We start from the raw sequence: 24,965 nt of genomic DNA, 5'->3' as shown, positions 1-24,965 counted from the left end.
TTTGGGATTTTTCTACTTATTCAATAATGTAATATTTATTAATTAAATGAATATTTATTAATTACTCTATGTAATCAGTTTTATTTCTTCCTTTCTAATATGAACACCATTGATTTTGTTTTCTTGTCTTATTGAACTAGCTAGAACTTCCAATATAAATCTTTTTCATTTTGATCAAAACATATAATGCCAATCTTTCACTGTTAGGCCAAGATATGTTTCCTTCAGAATGGGTGTTATGTGTTATATTTCTTGCAGAAACCACACTTACTCTAAGATTTTTCAGTACCAATTATTTTAAGCACCCCCAAAATGGACACACTTGAAAAGAAATCTAGGTGCAGAATTTGCTTAAAGTTTTAGGACTTTTTTTTTTTGCCTTTTTATGTTTCAAATGCGTTGGTCATGCTAATTTCCCCAGCTATTTAAAAAAGTAGCTTTTACTTAATCTTTCAAAAGTGTTTAACTGAATTTTTATGAAAGAAAATCTCTTTCTCTTGGGAAACAATTTTTATCAATCCACAATAATAATTAATTAAATTACAGTATCACAATAACAAGTGGAGGTGGCATAAATACGTTGGATACAAAAGAACACTGATATAATAATAGCAACTCTATTGGCAGAAGCAGAAGTTTTCGCTCATGGCCTCAAACTCTCAGTGTTCCACAAGACTAGTTAGTATATTTGACAGAGGAATCAAAGCCACTAGTTAGGCTGGCAAATCAGTTAAGTGGACTAAGAGGTAATTTATTGTATTAAATTATAGCCTTAATTTTGGACCAATGAAGGAATGAAGCAATATTCAGTGGGTATGTGACTTACTCATTCTAATAACTAACTAAACTCTTACTCTAAGCAAAGTAACATAACACTGTCTTTTTTATTTTGTGGAAATGTGACCATCTATACAATCTGAAGTAGTATGTCTTTAATAAAAAAGATTTAAAATAGGTTTAAATCTATCACAATGCAAGGCTACCCGAAAAAGGAAGCCAGCAGTTTATAAGAATTGTACTGAACACTTCACATAGAGATTTCCATTAATTTAAGCATACTATAAAGTTCTTCAGGGCAAGAAATATGCTTCCCATTTCCTCATATTTCCTACAACAATGGCCTTGTAATGGTAGGAAATGTTGGCTAGGCTGAACTACATTTCTCAGAATTTCCTTCTATGCTGGGTTAGATGGGCCATGAGAGAGATTCTTCTGAGATGTAGAAGGCGTAAGGAAGAAGACACACACGTGCTGCTGCCGATCTGCTGCATGAACATGAAGCAGCAGCAGGCCTATAATGATTCCACCTTCCCTTGGATCCTCCTCCACTTTCTCTGACATCTGGGTCAGGTGTGTGTGTAACTCTCTGAAGAAGGGCCCTGGCTTCAGCAGGATACCCTTGTAACCAAGGTCAGAGTTAACCAGAGCTGACCTAGGTTTCTGTCCGTGCTTGTGGCGTTCCCATTTATGCTTGTCAGTTCTTGCCTGCTTGTGATCTCCCCTTCCTGACTGCCTGCCCTGTGGAATTCATGCTGCAGCATGAGACACAGAGAAAACAGGCTTACAGAGACTGATTACCTAGCCTCCAAATTGTGTGAGGCCAACCATCCCCATAATAAATCTATTTATGTGTATGCACACACAGATAAAAATACCTCACTCTCTTATATATGTGTGTGTGTGCATGTGTGTATGTATGTGTATGTATGTATATGTGTGTGTTTCTTTATCTATCTATCTATCTATCTATCTATCTCCACTGGTTCCACTTGCTTGGTTGAACTCTGACTGATACATACCTTAATGAATTTTCTACCAAAGTCACGTTCCTGAGGGATGGGAATGCTGGCCTGAAAAGCATTATTAAGATGTGGCTTTCAACAAGCTCTGAGAATGAGAGATGGGGAAGCACAAGGATGAATGAACCAAAGACGAACATGTTAAGACTCTCAAATAGACTCATGTTTTTAGAGAAATTTCTATCATCTTCTAAATCCACAGACTAAATCTCATAAAAGGCCAAAACCCTTTTATGATAGAAACTCTAGAAAAATGAAAAATCATCACTGGATGATACTGCACTTCTTTTGACAAAGCTAATTGCTGATTTTAAATATTATTTCCTAGGGTCTATCTATAATACTATTAAATAGTATTACTGAGGATCTACCCAGGATCTTAGGACACCTCTGCCTGAATTCTGCTCTGGCACCAAGGATCACATTCCTCTGTTCTTGAGAAAATTCTGTAGAATCACAGAATTTTAAGTCTAAGCATAACTGAAAGTTCATATCCTATCTCCTTATTTACAGGGAAGTAATTGAGCTTTCATGACATTTTGACTTGCTCAAGGTCATCTAACTAATGGACAGGAAGAACCAAGACTAAAGTTCAAATTCCTGCTCCCAATCCAGTGTTCCACTCACAATAGTGTTTCTCTTCAAGCCTCATGTCTCCACCTGCTCCCACCATGGGACTTCCTGATGAAACATACCCTGCTTAACCATCATATGTCTTTAGTTTGTCAAGTTATATGCTTGCATTTGCAAATTTCCAGCTCTCAAAATTGAAAGACTCACAATTAGAGACTGTGGCCTGGTGGATCTTGTCCCTGACTGGTTGACCATGTCTGGAGAAATCTGATGTCATCAGAATGTACTTAACACCAGTTGTACCTCACCAAAAACACCAGCAAAAAGTTTGCTCACAAGTGGTCCCAAGCCACACCATTCTTCTGAAAAATGAGAGACAGCTGGTTGAATCTCTATATCACAATATGCTTATGTCATGAAAGTGTTTCCTCTGGATACCTTGACAGATATAAAACTTATCATCTCAGGTCCTGAGGCAATTTTGCAGCCACCCACCCCAGTTATAAAGCAATTTGTGACCAGGTATGCTGGGGGAGTAATAGATTGACATTTGAACACTCTTTTTAACTTCTTTTGAACTTCAAAGGACTCTGGTGCATCATTTTTGCGGACATTAAAAGAAATTTCTTTCCTTTTTTCAATTTTTTTAACCAACACATCTTTTGCACAATGATTCACAACTGCCCTTGATAGTGGGTGTTTTTATTAAGGTGGCACATTTCAAAAAATGTTTTAGTATCGTTTATGAAGGCAATGTGATATTTCAAACAGCAAAAGCTTACAACAGTGGCTTAAAGAGGCATGGATTCAAGAAACAAGAAGTAATGAAGCAAGCAGGCTAGTGGTGGCACAGAGGGTCCACAATGCCCTCTGTGCCACCAGGCTTTGCCCATCACTATTCTCTGCTCTTGGTCTATGCTTGGTCCAAGAGAGAAGTAGCTCTTGGTCCATGCTTGCTCCCTCATGTTCACAGGACGGCTGCTGCACCCCCTAGCTACAAGTCTACATTCCAGGTGGGAAGGTGGGAAGTGGGCAGAGTACCAAGGACAGAAAGATTGCCAGCCCAGTTTACCCTTATTCTAATTTTTTTTTTAAAAAGAGGATTTCCCAGAAATAATGCTCAGCAAATTTCCACTTGTATATCACGAGCCACACCTATCTTATTAGTCATCCTGGAATTTTACAAAAGACCAAGAGGGTATGGATAGAGATTGTGACAACCACTGCCACAGACTCCTATGCCACCGTTTTTTTTTTTTTTTTTTTTTTGAGACGGAGTCTTGCTCTGTGATCCAGGCTAGAGTGCAGCAGCGCAATCTCGGCTCACTGCAACCTCCGCCTCCCAGGTTCATGCCATTCTCCTGCCTCAGCCTCCCGCTTAGCTGGGACTATAGGCACCTGCCACCACGCCCGGCTAATTTTTTGTATTTTTAATAGAGATGGGATTTCACCGTGTTAGCCAGGATGGTCTTGATCTCCTGACCTCGTGATCCGCCCGCCTCGGCCTCCTAAAGTGCTGAGATTACAGGCATGTGCCACAGAGCCCGGCCACCACCCTTTTTCTATAAAGTGTTTAAGAATCATTCTGAATAAGGCTTCAAATTCAAAACCTACTTCTAGAAATTTTATTTTAAATAAAAAATTAAAACTTATTAAATTCATTCATCCCAAAGAGTGGGAAAATTAATAAATCCAACTCTACATCAGACAAATGTCCATATATACAGGGTGACAGAACAATAAGATAAATAGGCTACCTCCCGCCAACTACTAATGAGCAATAAGACACTCATCTGCAAACCATCTCCATTGCTCCCTGTTGTATACCGAGTCTGTCCCCATGCTCAACATCTGCTTAACTTTTGAGATCTCTCAGCCTGACGCTTTGAAACAACAACAACAACAAAAGCCCCACAGGTTAGAAACATGCTTCCTAACAGCAAAATTCTGGGAAGATATATATAGAACAGAGAAAACCATGCCTCATCCATTGCACGGAGGTCCCTGCTTTGGAGCAAAAATGCTGTCAGGGTCCTGAATAAATCATCTATCATCAAAAATCATAATGTGTGTAGAGGATTTTCTAAAACTAAGTAGAACTAGCTCCCTTTAGGCTAGTGTTTCTCCAAGTGTCATCTCATCTCAAAAACTGCATTAAAAGTCCTTAGATGAGGCTTAAAAATTAAAATCAGGTTCCTGGCGGTTCCTGGCACCACCTTAAACCCATGGTATCTATCTCCCAGGCAGAAACCCAAGAACTTGCATTTTTAGAAACTATCCCAGATCACTGCATATTAAAAGTTGTGAACTGCTTTCTTAGATTAAAATACCAGACTCATGGACGGAGTGGACAGGCTGGCAGAGTTCCCAGTCAAACCAGGTGTGGACTCTCTGTCTGAAGTCAAATGCTGGTGGGAGAACAATCATTTCAACTCCAGATAGAAAGTGAGCTCAGAGGAAAGGCTTGAGCTCCCTTGGCCAAGCAAACATCCCTGGCAAGAGCAGGCACCTGATTAAACCCAGGGTCTGCACGTATACTCCTCCAACTGATTAATAACCCTGCCAAGTAAGCATCTATGCTATAGGGATTTTCAGGGTGCCAGAGTTTGCTCTGCCTGAAGCTCAGCAAGCCATAAAGATCCAAAGATTTTGTCGAAACCTATTGCCACCATCTGCCCCCACCCTCATCTTCATTTGAGCATATCCAGTCCACCTCAAGTCTCCCCTACCTGGGCTCTGCCTAACAACAAATTCTTTCACCAGCGCATTCTCTGAAGGGTCCCATTGCTAACCCCTACATCAAATGTTTCGTCTGATTGATGTCATCTGATCTCATGAATCACCAATGGCTGTCAACTACTCTAGCAATGGGGCAAACCTGATGACCATTTCCCCGGTCAGGTCCCCAGTAGTCAGGGGCCAGGACATACTCCTAGTCACATTTATGCATCAGAGCTTTTCAATGTCATTTGGCTACATTTCTTTATGGGTTTGAAATTTCTTTGACTTACTAATGCATCTGCTGTGCCTCCTGTTGGTTTCAAGCAAGAAGCTGAAGTATGTTCTGTTGCACAGAAAAAAGTGCTATTCTGAGAGATGATGTAGAAAATCCAAAAGGGGTTTCCTGTGCCACTTGAAGCTAAGAAAGCTGGTTTGGGCTTTAGTACCCAAGTACACCTTCTCCCACCCCCAAAGTTCACTAAAATAAAGTTGGGAAAGTGGTTTTTCTGGCCCCTCGCAGATGTAAGAATATTTAACTTTCAAAGATTCTGGTTGAAGTACATATCTAAAGCAAAATATGTTTTATCTTATGCGTCCAAAAGGCAGGCATCTAAAGCTAACCATTTAAAGTACTGATCAGTGTTCAGGGAGGATGTCCAGGGAGTAACGCTAAGCACACAAAAACATCATATTTCAAAGAGTATAGAGTCACAAAGGCAGAAGTCTAGATTAGGCTGGTTAAAACTGAGTAGCATAAGCATGACTGAAACTTAGATGAGTTTGTGGGTTCTCAGAGAAAGAGCTTAGCAGGAATTTCTGTTGGAAAATATACTAAGCAGATTCAGAACTGAATGTGAGTGAAGGAGAAAGGAGCAGGTGTGAGGACAAAAATCACAGGTTTTGTTTCTGTTATGACACTTCTAGCTTGTCCCTGATATATCTGGAGATGAGAGGTCAAAATACACTTTATTACATTATCAACAGTGGTCAACTTGAGGTCATAGGCATCCACATTTGTTCTTTCTCCAGATTTTGCACCAATACTAGCACATCACTTGCCATGTTCAGACATTACCCAGAAGCTCTAGCATCCCAAAATTCTTAATAAAAATTCTTAATAAAAATATTCAAAGCTCTCATTAATAGCATTCAAAGATCACAGCCCTTGCCCACTGCTGGCACTAATATAATACTGCAGGCATTTCATTTAATAATATCTTGGGCACAGTTGTTTTGGTTCCACCTCATTTCAGTATAAATCCAAATAAAAACAAAATAAAATATTATGGAAGGAATTTGCTTAATGATTTGGTCACATGCCTTCACCATATCAATTCTGGTCTACTAACTAAGTGTGGTACAAAAGATGAGAAGGGTTTATTACACCCTAATATTTTTCTTGTTCAAAACCCAGAAGTCAAGTTGTTCCTGGATGAAAATGCAAATCTCTTCTCTGACAGCCTAAGATGGGATGTTGTGGATGACGGCCTAAGATAGGATGCCTTCATCAAATGGAGACAGTGGGCTGTGTCTGGCTTAAACCAGAACAGTCTGCAGATGACACTCTTCAACTGAAAGTAGATCTGTCCCCTTTATCTACTGGAAACAAGCTTGCTTAGTATAATGAGAAGAGGAGCTATTCCATACAGACCAAGCTTGGCTCCTTAAGCCAGACCACACCTATGTATTAATATATGCACAATTATGTTTCATTGTATCTACTTTCATATACAGGAGAGTGTATTACGAATAAGTTACAGTGCTTATAAGCAGGTGAAGTGATGACTGCTAAAATCATATCTGGTCTTTCAAAAACTTTAAATCATGAAATAATCACTTTAATTAAGACTAAAATAAAAATCTGATACAGGATGATTGGAATTTGAAAAGACAGTAAATTAAGTTATACTAAGAAAGTGTCCTTAGCATATAAATATCAGCAAATCAAACCTATTACCTCATCAGAAAAATCATAAATCAATGAAGTAAGGAGATCAATGGAGGAAAGCACTAAAATATCAGAATAAACACAAAATCAGAAATTTTGATCATAAATTTTAAATTATTGACTGCCTAAATTCTTATTTTCATAATATTTTTCTATCAAAGAACTGAATCTAAACTTTAGAAATAATATTTTTCCTATATTAATTAATTATTCCTCTAATTATAAAAATACATTAAAAAATACTGCATAGCATATTTTAGTGGGAACAAGTGAGTCTGTAATAAATATTACAAAGTCTTAAAATGTGGATGTTGTTGACTGAATATCAAACTTTTCTGGCTATATGTATTTACTTCCAAAGGGCAAACAATGGAATCAACCAGTTCTCTGGCTACTGAGCATATCCTTTCTTTGTCCTAGTAGAGAAAACAGTTAAGCTTGAGAGAATCAGGTAGAGAAAGTAACAGTCTATTTTAGTAGAGTGCTTTAACTGAAGTGTAGAAGTCTTATCCCAAAGGATCTTTATGACCATACTGTAAGGAAAGGAAATAAACTCAGAGCTCCAAAACAAAGGGGTTTCGAGCACACTTTGAAGGAAATCAGTGACACTGAACCAGCAGACTGAGGGATTAGATGGAGTATGCCACCCCAAAGTTTTTCCCTGCAATCTGTTACAGGTAGTTTTCCAGGGGCTCTGAAGCATAACCTGTCAAGGGAGTTACTGAGTGATTTCTCTCAATAGTTCATTCATTCATCCATTCAAGCATTTATCTGATGCTTACTATGAGGATGGCTGTGATATTGCAGAGACTGACATCCACATTCTTTGTGTTCATAGATTTCACTTGAGCTAAGTGAAATACACAAAGATGTGCACCCACAACTACAATACCATGAGATAAATGCTACAGAGGAGTTATGCACTTAGTGTGCACCAGACCACAGAGAAACACTTAACATACCTTTGAGGAGAGGTCTGCAAATGCTGTAAAACCCTCTCATGACCTAAGGCATTCCCCTTCCTGAGTCACTGGCAGTCTTTCCCTTTGTGCTGGCTTATATTCCACCCTCCAAAAGAATCATGAACTCACAAAGCCAAAGGATACTTAAGAGAAAATCTGATCCAGGGGTCTCCAAACCTGGCTGGGCCCCAGTATCACCTGGTGCTTTGGCTCCAGCCCAGAGACACTGATGTAGCATGCCTAAATGTTCTGAAAATGCTTTCTTGCTACAGCCGTTGTAGCTGGCCCATGGACCAGCATTTGGGAATCACTGAATCCAATCATCTCAATTTGCAGAAAGAAGAATTTAGAGGAAATTAACATCCACAGAATTAAAATGACTTCAGCAAATGAGTGTTATAGGCACATTAGGACAGCAATGGTGAAACATCTGGCAAAGGAATTTTTAGCGCAAATATTTTCAAAAAATGTTCCCAAGGTTTCTGATATAAATCATATATAATAGGACTATCTATCTATCTATCTATGATGGTCACAAATTATATAACTGGTAAGAAAACTTCAAGAAAATGAAGTTTAGTAATGTTACTTGTTGCAATGAACTACAAATTAGCTTTGCTCTTCCCAGTAGGAAAGTTATAAATGAAAACACTGAATTGAAACTCTGATTCTTAAAAATATCTGATTTATCAGGAAGAAATAATTTGCCCCTAGAAATATTTTCTAAGGAAAAGCTTAGCATAGTGCCATGCCTACTGTAGACACTTAAACTATTGAGTGGATGTATAAGAATATGAATGCAAGTATTAACAAAACATGTTTTTCTATGGCCATTTCCTACATTAACCTTTGATAGAAGCTAAGAATACATTGATAAAGAAGGGCTTGACTTATTTAGGGATGTGTACAGAGAATGGTAGTAGCATAATTAGGTCTATCACTTCCAAGGCAAAGACAAGCAAATGAAAAATGCAGCCTTTCGTGCAGTGAGAAAGTTCAGTAAGAGAGTGTTATTTGTGTGCCTGCATGTGTTTATGTATAAAGACAGGCACAGGAATGTGCTGGCCTGTGCAGGGTGCTCCAACACACTCACTGTGAAGGGTACAGAAGCCTATGTGCAGGTTCATTCTCCATATATATAAAGGGATTGAGCAGCAGCCCAGCTGTGTTCCACTGTGGTTCTCAGACCTGATCACAATAAGTAAGGTCAATATTTATGCACAGTTAAAATTTTGTGAAAATATATTTCAAATTGTAACACCACCAGGGATTCTGTTTACGTTTCTATTACCACGTTTATCTCTGGAGGTTAACATGCAACTCTCATAGGGTACCTTCACAGATACATTTTTTAAAAACTAAGAATTACCTTAAAGAAAAAACTTAACTAAAAATGCATTCCAATATAGAATAAACTGATTCATGCCATTTATAAAAATAGAGTAACTCACAGTTTACATTTCAGTAAACTTGAAAATCTCCAATTTTTCAATAAAAAGGGAATGCAACCTAGCTCCTAAGAGTGGAATGTAATAGCTGTAAGCTGTTTTTTATCTCAAAAACACTGAATCAAATTTTACGCCCACAATCACTGCATTTGTTTTCATACCAAAAATATAACCTGGGTTTGTGATAAACTCTTTGAAGAGTGTAATCCTATTATATTTTAATTGTAACAAATTTACATGTCAAGTGTGATGTAGTTCACGTTTTTATTAACCAACCAATATTTGTGATTGCCAATTTCAATTTTATTTGCTGTCTTCTACAAGGTAATTTTTCTCTCATTACTTCATTTTAAAATATGGAAATTAGAAGGCTTTACTAAAACTTTCAGAGCCAGCCCTAACAACTGATAATATCTGAACCTGACACAAAACGAAATGTGTGACAGTGTCTAGTAGGAAAGGAAATCTTGTCCAGGCAAGGAATATCAGGGGGAACATTCATCATTTATTACCCTCAAAAAGGAAAATTTGTCCAATAGAGATGTGTGCACTGGGCACAGTGCCTGACAGAGTTGGCACTCAAAGATATTGGTTGAACTGAATAGAACCAAAGGAAATTTGCCTGAATTAGAAGAACTAAAATGTTAAGAAAGAAACTAGATCTAAGCAAAATGCTGACCCCGCTTCCTAACAGTTCAAAGACAAAGCATTTAGTTGAGAGAGGCTGAAGCAGTCACTTGGTTCAGCTTCTCGCATAGCCAGAAATCACCTATGGCAGGTTTCTCACCCACTCCAGGTCTCAACTGGGCTGTTTTTGCTCCCCAGGGGACATTTGTCAATGTCTGGAGACTTTTCTTGGTTGTACAAGTGGGAGAAGGTGCTACTCGCATCTGGGTAGGAGCCAGATGTGTTATTAAGCATCCTACAATGCACAGGATGGCTCCCAACAACGAGAAACTATTTGGCTCAAAATGACAACAGTTCTGAGGTTGGTACACCCTGCCCTACAGCATGATCCAGCAGATGGCCTCTGCTTTCCCACTTCCAGAAGTCAACTCATGGCCACAGGAGCATGACTTTACCACTGCTGGACAGCTCTCCCTGCTGAAAAGACCACCTTCATTTTGAAATTTACGGAGTAATAAACATTTATCAAAAGCACTATGAAAAAAGAAGCATATTTTGAGGTCAAATACAAAACACAAAATATACATTAAGGTCAAAATGCTTTTTCCACATGCTAATTTTAAATTTATTTTCTAATTTATTTAAATTGTAGAAGAAATGAAAGCACAAAGTAAACAAAGATGCATACTGGATTTTTGTTGATTGTGTCACTTTTAATTCTTCCAGTATTTGGTAACTTTTAAGACTTTGCATCTATTTCTTAATTTATTAATATTAGATGGCTTCTATTAACTTCTTACTATGTAAGATAAGGAACCTGGCATGCTTGCCCACTTTTACCTCTTGTATTACCTTCACCTCTAAATTTTTATTTTAGTTCATCAATATTTATTATATTATACTCTGTTCTTAAGCAATATCTAAATCTTTCATGCTTTGAATATAAATCCATTTCAAAAACAGCAAACTAATAAACAGCACTTATGAAGCTGATATAACTTCAGTAGAACCCCCTATAGAGTCACAGTGTGGCCTGACTACAGAAGGAAATGGAACCCCATGCTTTCCCAGGACCAGAGACTGAGTCACACTCAGACTGGAGTGCAACTGTGTGCCTCATCATCCCTTTGCTCTCTCTTTCTCTTGCTTTGCAGCACCTCTTTGAGGATTTCCCCAAATGGAGAGAGCAGTAGCTCCCCTGAGACCCTTGCATGCCCCAAATACCATTTTTTTTATTTTAAGTTCTGAGATACATGTGCAGAACATGCAGGTTTGTTACACAGGTATACATGTGCCATGGTGGTTTGCTGCACCTAATCACTTTTACCTTCTCTAATTTTTTCCTCTTCTGTCCTTCATATTTGATTGATAATTTGACTATTGATTCAATATCTCCTACTCTACAAACTGTAAAGATATTATTTTGTTGTTAATAAGATAAAACGTTTTTTTCCTAAGTAATCTATCTTGTTTTTCTGAAAGCTTTTAGAATTTTCTGATTTTTCATTTGAGTGTGGAAATTTCACCAATTTGTTATTTTTAAGTCGGGCTATTCAACACTGTGTCTTTGACCATGTCCTTCCTCTCATTGCCTCTGTCCTCTTTTTCTGGAGCTCTTCACTGGATTTTCTGGATTTATCCTCTGTGTCTCTTCACACTTCTCTCATATTTTCCATTTTGGTTTTTTGTTCTCTTCCATGGGAGATTTCCATGGCTATACCTTGTAGTTCACCAGTATGTTCTTTATTATCTCTATTATTTTCAGCCTTCTCCTTAACTTTTTATTTCGTCAGTTATAAATTTCGTTTATAATAATTATTTATTGTTCCCCAGTTGATCTTTCTTCATAGCAACCTGTTCTTATTTTCAGGATACAATATCTCTTTGACTCTCTGAGAATACTAATTGGGCATTTTAAAAATTATAATTAGTTATTTGTATTATTGCTTGCCTCCAAGGTAAGTTGTTCTGTTTTCTCTTTGCCCTTTTTTTCCTGATGATTTATCTTAAGTGTCTGGTGATCTCTGGTTATCTATGACTATTTATGAGTGGAGATCATGTGGATTAATATGAACAGCTGGAATGGGTCTTCTCTGTAGTTGTTTGGGTCTCTTTCTCTAATAGAGCTCCTTCTTTAGTGAGAGTGCTAACCACAAGTTTTCTAAGGGGAACATCTATTGTGGATTCCCTAGGATATGCAGAACTGTTCATCAAAGTGCCCTGCCCTTCTCAAGCTAAGGCGTATGACCCAAGCCAACCAGGCTTTCTCAACCAGAACATAGCATCTTAAATGAAGTGAAGCAAGGATTGTAGAGACAGGGAAAAAATGGTTGGCATTTATTCATTATCTTGGCTAATTGACAATTTCCTGACACACAAACCCTGGATTCTGTTCTAGACATGCCTGGTTCATACCCTTTCTGTGAGCTGCCCCATTTTAATAATTTCTTCTCTGCTTAAGTTAGTCAGAATCAGTTTCTGTTGCTTGTGCACAAAGACCCTAAGTTAATACAGATGGAAAGGAAACTGACATTTGTTAAGCTAATGTTATGGGCCAGGTATTTTACATTTTTTGTAAGTAATCAGCAAAGCCCTCCGAGATAGCTAATAACTACCATTATTTTATAAGGAAAGAAACAGATTTAGTAGATTTATTAGCTTGTCCAAGATGCCAGAGGAAGTACCAGAATCCAAGTCAGCCTGACATCAAAACCTACGCTTTTCCCTCTACTCTGAAATATTCATGGAGCATTGAACATACAGGCCCTGCTGCAGTTAAGAGTATGTGACAAATATTGGAGGAGAGATTTAAGTCTGGGAAAGCCAGGAATAAGAATTTAGACTCACTGTGTTCAGAAAAAGAGAATCGCAATCTCACTCTTAATAGTGTAGTGGTATAGTAAATCAAAGGAGAATTTAAGAAAGATGATTCTGTGATATGTGGGATGAATTAAAAAGGCTCATGTTGGAATAAGATACACCAGTGAGGAGGCTGTGATAGTGATGACATGGCTGGGGATGGAGAGGAAGAGAGTTTACAATGGGACTTGGAAGGAAATTTCATAGGTTTGTGTGACTGAATGGTTATTATAGGGGATGAGGAAAGATGAGCCAAAAATGACTACAAGATTTCCAGTTGCAATGAAGGAAGCTGAAAGAATGCATGCACTTGCCTCCCTCCAAAAATCCCAGTGAAAAGAACTAGAAATGCAAAAACAAGAATAAATGCATAAGAGTGCTAGAAAGAGAAAAGGATGCCAAAAGAGTCCATAAAATCAGAATCCCCAGAAGACACAAAGAAGAGTAAATCAAAATAATGGAAAAGCCAAGCATGCTGAGCAGGCTGTAACCAAACAAAGGCAAAGGAGAACCACACGTGGGCAGGACACTGAAGTTTTTTCCCCATGTGCACCCAATTCCCACCACCCAGCTTAGTGCAGCAGGATTTAGGCACGAAACTGGCACCAAGGCAGCTACCAGGAGGCTCCCTTGAGCACAAAGCTCGTGGGATTTTGGATGCTCACCCCTTACCCTGAGGCTCCATTCATTTTGGACCTCTTAGTAACTTATCTATGAAATTTGCCCCTCAAGTCTTCTATTTATGCTGTTAAACATAGAAAGAAAATGAAGGCACTCCCCTAGCTACCATTCTTACAAAACAATTAATATAATACAAACTCGAGGGCAAAACAGGGCGCAAATTCACAGTGTGCAGTAAGTTTTTAAAAATTAAGGTTATAGTATATATAATTTTATGCGAAACAAATTTAAGGATACAGAAACATGCATAATTTTAAAGTTAATAAAAGGGATTCAATAAGGGTTGGTTGAGGAAAAAACCTGAGTGGTAAGTAGTCATAAAGGAAATAAAAAGTTTATAAAAGACTTCTTTTCCCAAAACAAAAAGGCCCAAATGGATTAGAATGATTCCCAACAAACTGCCAAAGAAAAAGCAATTCTCAAATATTTTAACTCTTTCCAGAAGTGAGGGGGAAAATATAGAAGTCTTTTTAATTCTAATCCTACCATAATCTTTATACAAAAATCTGGCATGTTTCACTTTAGTTATATTTCATTTATGAATATAGCCAGTGTACCTAAATAAAATGCTAAAAACACATACATAAAATAAAAATAAAAACTAACAAATAATAAACTTCATACTTAGTAAAGTTTATGTTAAAGATGGAAACATGAGAACATGCTTAATTTCAGAATTATTCAATAATATTTTGAAGGTTCTATACAGTTCTCTAGGAGAATAAATTTTAATATGAGACATAATGTTCAATAAAAAGAGTCAAATATAAGATTATTTGCAGATGATATGATTGTCTAGACATAAAATCCAGGGGAATCAAATAAAAAATATTACAACTAATAATCGAGTTCAGAAATAGAACAGATACAAACATAAACATACAAAAATAAATAGTTTTCCTTACATTCCAGCAAAAATGAATTTTAAAATGTCAGCCATATAAAAGATATCCTTAACAACCTAATAATGTACAAAATATTCAGGAATAATAAAGAACAATTGTGTATGAGCAATATTAAAAAGAAACTATAAAATTTAAAGGCTGTAAAAAACTGAAACACAGGAAATTACTTAAAAAGGCAATTCACAAAATAAGAAATACAAATGGTTATTAAATGTGAAAACATGCTTTATATACCTGATAAGCAATACAGTATACAATACATGTTAAAAACAATGAAGTACTTTCCTTTAATAGATTGTCAAAAAAATTTTTTTAAATACCAGTATTCAGGTAGCGTGATACAGGCATGCACATACAATGTAATACCTTATATTGGTACAATCATTTCAGAAAACATTTATAATTATCAAAATTCAATATATACATTCTCAATTGAACCAACATTTTCAATTCTAGGAATTTGTGTTACAGGTATACTTACAACTATATTAAATAATTCAAAACAATTTAAATATTAATTAGAAAGATTAAATATATTATGGCATATCAATGCCATGAAATACTGTGAATCTTTAAAAATATAAGTTGCTCTATCAAAGAAGCCAAAATATGCTATTGCATTAAAAAAGCTTGTTACAGAACATGGTACTGTGCATGATATAATTATTATAAAAGCATACATATCCACAAAACCTGGAAAGACATACGTTAAACTATTAATAATGCCCTGAGTATAAGGTATGAGGTGGCAGAAAGCAGGCAGGGGTGAGGATGGCTACTTAAAGAAATTCTGAGTAGTACTAAAAAAAAAAAATTAAACAGAAATCTTAGATGGAGTTCCCCAGAAGGACAGGCTGAAGCAAGTATTTGAGGGCTATTGATTTAAAACAGAAGCACTTCTGGGGAAGCCTGCTAAGGGAGCAGGGCAGCTGGTGAAAGAATGGGAAAAAAGTCATGGAAGTGCGTGATCTCAGGCAAAGTCTTGCAGAGGGTAGCTTCAGCCTGCTCCTGCAGGGAAGACCCAGATTATCTGTTTCACCTCAGTTATATCTGGGAGCTGTCCAGAGTCGGGGCAAGGGAGCTGGGCTTTCATACTCTGACATCTGTCAGTCATTAGTCAAGAGCTTTCCAGAGGAAGTGAATGGCACCTGTGGCTCTGAGTGCATTCTGGCAAAGTGCCTCCCCAAAAGAAATCTGGGTGGAGAACCAATAACATCCACTACAATATTACTTTTATAATAAAATACATATTTTCATTAAAAGAAAGAAAAAGAGAGCAAAAGCCATGTGCTACTAGTAAAGTAAAATTATATATTAATGCTCTCAAATTCTACACAAGTCTGGGCACCTACTAGACAGGTTCCCTCACCTACCTGCTTGTCCTCATATTCCTACCTGTCCACTAGAAAACCAGGGTTTAGCAGCCCGTGAACCCACACTTTCTCTCTCCTTTTTATCTTTTCCATCTGGAGTGGTATAGGTGAGATCCTGAAAAGTTAGAGGAACTCTCAAAACCTCTGCTGATCCTAACTGGAGCCACATTACTTGGCTACTAACTTAACATGAAAACGGCATTAAAGCTGAGACCCTTGGCAACTGGCCTCCATGAGGTTAAATTCTATTATTTATTTATTTGTTTATTTAGAGACAGAGTTGCACTCTTATTGCCCAAGCTGGAGTGCAATGGCACGATCTTGGCTCAACGCAACCTCTGCCTCTTGGATTCAAGCAATTCTCCTGCCTCAGCCTCCCAGGTAGCTGGGATTACAGGCATGCGCCACCACGCCTGGCTAATTTTGTATTTTTTAGTAGAGACGGGGTTTCTCCATGTTGGTCAAGCTGGTCTCGAACTCCCGACCTCAGGTGATCTCCCCACCTCGACCTCTCAAAGTGCTGGGACTACAGGGGTGAGCCACCGCACCCGGCCCATGAGGTTAAATTCTAAATAGAACTCCAGATTAAAGAAATGCCCCAAGAATTCATTTGTTCTATTCAACTTGTTTGACTTTATGGCAAAGCTAAGATGAATGAATTAAGGTTTCTAGCTCAGTGGTCACTGAGCAGAGTGGGATGTTTCCTAGAAATGTCCCTCAAGTCCATCACTCTGGGTGTCAGTGATGAGTACCTAGAAAGACAGCACTCATCATCAAAGTGGATGATTCAAGTTTACAATCTGTGCAGTCTACAGTCTGTCTCTGAAACCTGTGGTGTGCTTTTGTTGCTTCACCTGTAAAATGGATGCAATAACTATCATTCTACTTACTTTTCAGAGCTGATGCACAGATTAACCATGAAAGAATTTTGCAAACCATGTAGTGCTTTACATCCTGTCACTTGTCTTAGCACAAAGGCTCCAAACATTAAAAATGGGATGGTGGTGACTTCAAGATCCAAATCCATGAATGTTGGAAGGCACTTGTTCAGCACAGATGTGTGTGGCCTTGCACATGTTGAGTGTGAGTTAACAGTAAAACATCCAAGTAAAACAGAACAGTAAATTATGGAGACACCGACTTGGAGCCTGAGCAACAGGGTAGGAACTGAGATACAAGCTGGAGAGTCAGCAACACAGGAGCAACAGGTAAATTCGAGACTACGGAACACACGCTTTTGAAAACTTCATCTTTTTTTCCATTTCCATAGCCATATTCCTCAAGCCAATCCCAATCGTCTCCTGTTTGAACTATCCAAGTGCAAAACTTCATTAATACATATTCCTGTTATCATTACTACAAAATGTTAAATGATGCTTTATGGTCCCTAGTCATTTATTGTATGCATTATCCATTGAAAAGATCATACAGATTTTCATACTAATCAACCACTTTCAGTAGTTGTCTACACACACAAATGAGGAATGGAATTTGGGAATAGAAATCACATGTGTTTTTAACAGCCATATTACATATGTGTTCTTTCCCTTTGAATAATATACATTATTTCTTAAATTACTGTTTTGGGTGAATAAATATACCTGCTATATAAGTTAAATTGATAAGATTTAAAAATTATCATTATATATGATAAAGCTTGAAAATCATAATCTTGCATATTCTTGCATGAAAAGACTTACACAATTTATGTAAATTTTGTTTTTAATGACCTTATAATCACTTTATGTGGCAAAAAAGCAGCAATATCTCAAAGTCAAGTTTCATTTGTAGAGACATTTACGTGTTTACAGTTGGATTGAATCCCAGGACTAGTTAGTCTTTCTGTTTCACTTGGATTTTCTCCTAAGGTTAGGACCATTGGCAATTTTCTCCATCTTTGGTAGGTCTCACATGCCAGTTTTTTTGTTTGTTTTATTTTTAAAATTTTGTAACATTTACATGTGAACTCCTGAAACCATTGCAGTTAGTTAAAAGTATTTCTGATTTAAATAGACTGTATTCTATTCAGGCACACAAAAGTCACTTGCTAGTTTTCTGGATGAAGAACAGTATTAATCTGTAATGTTGTTTATCTTAATAATTAGAATTTAACTGAGAGTCAATTTTCCATTTATTTAAATTGATGCAATGACTAGATGTTAGTTTACAATTTAAAATGGTATGGGGGAAGAAAATCTCTGAATGCACCATTTTAATTTAACTTTTTATTGATTTTGCTGATTATATGTTAAATAAGTGCTCATCAATTCTCTGCCTGGTTTTACTAAATTTTCCTTTTCCATAAGCACAGATCTAGTAATCCATCTTGTAGTGTTTTAAATCTACTTCTAAGTATATACATCACTTGTGATGTGGTTAACAGCATAAAATACATGTGAAATTTATATTTAAAACAATTACATTTATATGTAACATATATATACAGTAACTAAAGATGTAAATCATATGAAGAAAAATTCAGAACCCCTGTTACAATATATTAAAAAAGGAGAGATGTTAAAAACAAATTTTTATCTACTTTGTCATTAATGACTTCATTTTATAGATGAAAGTTCTCAGGCTGTTAAACGAACTGCCCAAGACAAATACACACTCACAGGTGCACATGTGCACACATACACACACACTCACACCCTTGGACCAACTCTATTTTGTTGACTGCTATGTTCTCACTGCTTGCTGTAGTCTCAGTGTAAAGTCTGGATCAAAACAGATAATGAACAAATATTTGTTGAATGTTCGACTGATTCAGAAATAGACTCCAAGTCTTTTGACATGAAATTCATTGTTCTTTCCAAAACATGAATGGAAACATTTAAAATATCCTTCTCTATCTTCTAGTCTTACTGGGAGAATAGAATGTGATAATTGTGTGAAAGAAACTTAAAATTATGTAAGTGCATGGAAATCTAAGTCAGCGTTATTATCATTATAGTTTACAAAATGTCTCATTTCTCTTACCATTTAAGAAAGGAAAAGTTAACTAGAATGGCAATTTAGTATACGTGCTACTGAAGTGAGCACAAGAATGGCAATTTTAGATACAACTATTTGATCTTTGTGAATGATCTGACTAGGAAAAAGAAAAATATTTCCTACAGCATTTGGGCTTAAATAATGGAAATTTCATTTTTAATGGTAATTCTATAAGGAAAGATAATTCCTTATTACCAATCTTACAGCATAATGAACCAAACACTTGTTTGAGAGTTTTAATCTAGATTTTCATAAGTTAAAAAATAACATAAAATAGAAGTTTTCAGTCAATCACATCTTAAAATTCTTTCTTTAATATGAAAATCTATACCACAACTTATACTGTAAATTGCTTTAGATTCCTTTTTTATTTAGCAGGATTTTGAAATAAAGAATAGAGTTGTCATCAATACCATTAATCAAATCACAGCTAATAAAAAATGCATTAGTAAATAAAGACTTATAAAAGGGCACCTGATTTTGGCATAATTAAAAATACTTATGACGAAATAGTGTTAGAAAATCTTACGGCAGTACAATATATATGTTAACTGGGAAAAGGTTATCTAAAATCATTTAAACATATCCCAACTTAAATTATAACCATTGTGGAAGTCAAAACCATAGGATTGTGCCTGCTAATTTAGTTACAAAGTCAATAATATAGAAATTAGTTTGTTAAATCACCATCCTGCATACTATAAGGATACCTAGAGAGTAACCTCATATGGGGAGCACTCAAAATCATTTGGACCAATTTTTTAAAGCCGTTTTGAAATAATTTACTTCCAAATCAAGATATTAAATGCCAGCTTCTAACCAGCAATAATGCTTATGGCTAAGATAGAAATGAGATTCGTTACAGAAACGCTGACACAGCCTTAACTGTAAGCACTTGAGTGTGCAGCTATAATTCTTTTTTCAAATCTTTCCCAGTAAAGCTTCAGGTAAAAGAGTCCACAGAATATGTAAACGGTAAGAGACAGTCTAGAGCTTTTACAAAATCACAAACCTGTGACACATTTATATTCATCTTTGATTGCTACCACTAAACGACTAAATCATTCAAGGTGTATTGATTAGCTCTTTAATAGATAAAAGGTGGGCAGCATCTTATATAAACCAACATTTCTTAATACATTTGATTGGCAAGAACTACACATTTTAAGCTGACAATGTAAACCTCTAAAATATTTTTCAAAAAAGCTTTCTGCCTTATTTAGCATTACAATTATTAATCAAAAACCATAAAAAAGAAAAAATTACAAAAAAATACAGAACAAAGATTAAGAAAGCTTTTCTTTTCCATTCGGAAACTAAACAATAAAATAATTTCCCAAGCAGTCAGTTTTCTGTATGGAAGGCATTTAAAACTGGACCAGATAACATAATACCAGAATAAACCAAGGGAATACAACTTGTACTGGGAGGTGGGTGACTGCAACCAAGGATTTAATTGTCTAATCTTAATTTTCATTTTTTAAAGTGTGTAAAATAATGATGCTTATAATGAGGAGTTCATTTTAATGCACAGTCAACTCTAAGTCATAACAATGATATAGTGGTGTTTTTTTTTTTTCCTCCACATTGTCATATAGCCAACAGAGGACTATTCATCCGGCACTGGAAAATACTATGTTGATGTTTATTGATCAAGGCTGTATGAGGAAAGTTGTCATTTCTGAATGGAAGATAGTAAAGAGTTATCAATTCTTGTAAGTAGAGAAGAAGAAATAAATAGAATCATCAGACTAAACAAATATTAAAATTATTAGTTTTAATGTAAGTACCCTTAATAAATTATGTGATACTAAAAAGATGAACCTAAAATGTTACCATCTTTCATCACAAGGATCTGATTTTATAGGATTCTAAAAATTTGCCAACTTACATTGCTTTTAACTAATATTTTATTTTGTAAACTCAGCATTGTATCACAGTAAAACAAGTTAAAATGTGTAAGAAACTGATTTTTTAAATCAGCCCTAAATTTTATCTTAAACATTAGCTAATCATTCATTTAAATTAAAATTTATTCTTTTTATAATCTTCTTTTTACCTAAAGGCAAAAAATCACACTTATTACCAGTTACAAATCATCATCAAATCTGTAAACAGTTGACATCTGGTGAAGTCTTTACCTTGTATCATGATGAAGCAACACTCATTTTGATATAATATTCATTTCAAATGCTAATTTTTTTCTTCATTAGTGGCAGAAAAGATATAACATGCTCTTAATATTCTTTATAAGAGTATGTTGCTGAATAAGAATTTTTTAAAAAGGAATATGTTCAAGATGGATATTTAAATCTTGCAAATAGCAATCCCATTAATTAGCTATAGCAACCTGTCTGTTAAAAGCACTATACACAGGCCAGGAAAATTGGGCAAGGACAGGTAAGACATACATTCTTCCTAGGCTACCTGCAGTATTTATCAATTCCGCTTACTGTTTTCTTAGAAGTTTTAAATATCACATAAACAGGTAAAAAAATTATAGTTATTGTGACTGTATTATATATACGTGTATATTATATATGTTATATATAACCATAGCTAGTGACTTATTTGGGCTCAATTCCCTGTGACTGCTTTCAGAAACAAACAGGTAATTTTCATATCACTAAATGTTCAATATGCCCAAATGAATCTATTATTCTTTTAAAATATTTAATATTTTTTAAAAGTATGTTCTTCAGGCTGGCAGCGCAGATGGAAAAGTAAAATCCAATTTCGACAATAAGGTAACTTCACTCCTCCCTCACCAAAAAATTAAAACAAAACAAAACAAAAAAAGCCTTATGTCAGCAAAGGGCAGATTTTTTTAGTACATATGGTTCCTAGAAAAGTAAAAGACTAGTTTCATATCTAGAAAACATTTTATCCCCTTGCTGTTAGGATTTAACAAAGAAGTCCAATATCAGCTGAAAAAGGTAGAACAAAACTATGAGCCATCCAAATGAGCAAATCATGATCTGTCCTTTTTGACACCTACTGGAGTGGGGCATATGCTGGGATTGGGGAATATTTCAATTTAGATATGCTCAGCCACTCTGTTTTCCTTTCACATTCTAACCCCCTTGTGTTATAAGGCTGGCAACAGCTCTAAGAATGTGGAGAATGTAAACAGCCTTTTATTGTCCGAAGGGATGGCAGCGTAAGGAATGTGTGCTTATCAACAGGGCTGCAGCTCCCTACCTCACTTACCATGATAAAGTGCTCCAGGAGAAAAACATTACAACCCAAGCACAATCCCAAAATGGATTAGAATTTGACATAAGCTTTTTTAAAAGCAAATCAATCAGTCCATGCTGTAATATTAGAATCTAGCTCTTAAGGAGAGCATATAATCCCTTCAAGATGTATTTCCTATTCCTTACTGACTATGGTGGTGTGGAAAAAAAAATATCTAACATTTCCAATATAGTAGCTGGGAGGAGAACTTTTCCCCGACACGTGCCCAAATATATTTTCTCATCTTTAAGAGCCTATCACACTGCTTACGGAGCAGATACACAGTTCATATTTATTAAATGCAAAATTAATGAACTAAGATTCGTGAAGATATTCTGAAGACCCCACATAAACACCTGATTTCCCCAGGCTTTTCCTTACACACACCATACAAATGCTGCTTTGTTAGATCACCTTTTATTAGAATCCAGACTAAAAAATTTTAAAGCAAGGGATACTAAAGATTAATGTGGCATATATTTTGGATTCGTAATGCCTAAGATGTAAAATGTATTTTAACATGGAGTATTGTAGATAGCCAGTATGTGATGGCTCATTCAAGGATATTTGGGCATATCATTGCATTTTCTTCTTGATGCCATTGAAGAGTTTCTGAGTTAACGCTGTGCAGGTGAAGCTAATCTCCACCGTAACAAGCATGGACCACGGGCATCTCAGAGGTCTCTCCACCTTTTAGAGTTCCTTCCACCCTCAGAACTTGCAAAGTGCCTCTGCCTTAACAATATCATACATATCATAAACTTTCAAAGTTACTTGATTTTCCCCCTAATAGGAAAAGAAAGAGACAAAGAGAACGAGAGAGAGAGCGAGAGAGAGAGAAGAGACTGTCATCTTCTAAGTGCTTGGGCAAAGTCTTAAGTATGAGGACCAAAGAAACTATGGCATCAGGAGAAAGCCCTCTTAATAGCACCCTAACAAGGAAAGAGCTAAGTGACCAGAAGAAATCCATCACAGATGCTGACCCAGCCAAAGCACTCCCCTTCTGTAATTTTACTTTAAAAGTTTATTCTTGAAGGTCTTACTTTGGTTTTCCCTTAACTATAATTAGACATGCATATAGAACATAGGCGTATATCAGGAGGAGGAGAGCGTGGCGCCTCGCGGGAAGAGAGAAGAGAGTGACAACGCGAACCCCAAACCACATTTTAATACGTTTCTTATTCCTCAGTGCCTCCGAGCCACCCAGACCAGGCGGGAGAGGTCTCCCTGAAAAGACAGCTTCGAGATGCCCGAGAGGGGGCTCCTGCGCGGAGCTGGGCATGAAAGTTATATCTTGTGTCCCCAGCTGGCAGAAAGCCCCATCCCAGTCCCTAGCGCCAGACGGAAAACGAAGAGAAATCCAAGCTGTCCCCCAAATCCGTATTTTGCCTAAGTTTTCCCCCAGCAAGGCGCCACTACCTGGCTCTGAGAACGAGGATGCATGCACTATGCTATGCTTTGGGAGAAGTGTCTGTGTGCATCTGGGCAAAACACCACGTGAAAAATAAACACCACCAAGCCTCTCAAACTGTGAACTGGAGGAAGGTCTTTCTGCCCCTTCTCATCCTATCAATTTACTTTCCATCCTCTCCTTGACCGCTTATCAATAAACCGCTTCCTTCTCCCGGACCTACTTCCCGGCCACCTTCTGCCTACTTTACCCCAGCGCTCAAGTCCCAACCCGTGCTAAGCCCCTCAGTCGCCTGTAGATCCCGTCTATTCCGTTCTTCAATTCTTCCCTTTCGACCTCTAAGGCAACCCAAAACTCCTTGACCTCCGCGCGCCCCCAACCCCACTTCCCAAGCAGGCCCAGGCTGGGCTCCAAGTCAGCCGCCTGCGCGGTTTTCCCGCCGAAACGCGTCCCCGGCGTGTGGGGCGGCGCGCGGGCCGGGCACTCACCAGCTGCAGCAAGCCAGGGACCACCACGAGGGGCAGCGGCCGCAGGCGCATGGTGCCGGCTGGCGCGGCTTTTCACGAGCTGCGCGCCCTCGCCTGCCTCTCGCGCATCTCCACTTCGCGGGGCAGGATTGAGGACGCCAGGGACACAGCGCGGCGCTTCCCTCCCGGAATCCGAGCGCTGCGCCTGCAGCGCAGCTCTGGCCGGGTGGGCGGGCAGGGAAGGGGGAGGGTGGGCGGACCGGAGGTGCCTCTCCCGGCCCCCCGCGCGCCCCTCCTCGGAGGGGGCCGGCAAAGAGCGTGCGGGGCAGCTCGAGCTCCGGCACGCGGCGGGGGGCTTCAGTCGCGCCTTGGACTCTCCCGCTTGGCCGGGCTCGGGGTGAGCGCGGGGGGCGCCTGCGGGAGGGAGGCGGCGGCTCGGGCGCTTGGGTGATGGGTTCAGTGCGAGGCTGCTCTCCAGATCCGATCCCGCCGGACGGATGCCTGGCCGAGCTGAGCACGCCTGGCCAGCCGGTGCCCCAGAGCCCCGAGAGGCCGGGTGCCTCCTCCCACCCCCGCCCAGCAGAAGGCCGGTCCGAGAGGCTCCACTGTGCCAAGCGCCCTGCCCACTGACTGGCTCTCGCTTTGGCTGGGGAGATTGGGGATGAGGGGAAGAAAAGGTTCTCCCTGGGTGGCTGCAAGAAAGAGTGCGCCCGCCTGGAGAGCGCCCAGAGAGTTTAGGAGGGGAAGGCGATTGCAGAGTCCTGGGGCGGGGCGTGGGGGCTGCGAACGGAAAAGGCTGGGGCGGGGAGGTGAGGCTGCAGCCCAGGACGCCCTGGGAGAGTGCCCTACTCTGCGGCAGCGCCAAGCTCGCAGAGCCGCGGGTAAGGGGTACAAAGTGCGCCTGGTGCGGCTGGAAGGATTTCTGGGGTTGGGGAGTAATGGGGACCTCGAGGGACC

General features: G+C 38.2%; 1 protein-coding gene across 1 annotated transcript in view; it reads right to left on the bottom strand.

The window, feature by feature from the left end:
* NXPH2 (neurexophilin 2) overlaps positions 1-24,244 on the bottom strand; it is a 117,310-nt gene extending 93,066 nt beyond the window's left edge. The window contains exon 1 of the mRNA XM_003822824.6: positions 24,030-24,244. Within this exon, the coding sequence (XP_003822872.1) occupies positions 24,030-24,080 (51 nt within the window). The 5' untranslated portion in view covers positions 24,081-24,244. The remainder of the gene's footprint in view (positions 1-24,029) is intronic.
* Positions 24,245-24,965: the final 721 nt, after the last annotated feature.

This window comes from Pan paniscus, chromosome 13 (assembly GCF_029289425.2).
Source record: "Pan paniscus chromosome 13, NHGRI_mPanPan1-v2.0_pri, whole genome shotgun sequence".
In the NCBI taxonomy this organism is placed as follows: Eukaryota; Metazoa; Chordata; class Mammalia; order Primates; family Hominidae; genus Pan; species Pan paniscus.
Note: the sequence above shows the minus strand (reverse complement) of the source record. Positions and strands in the feature narration are given on the sequence as shown.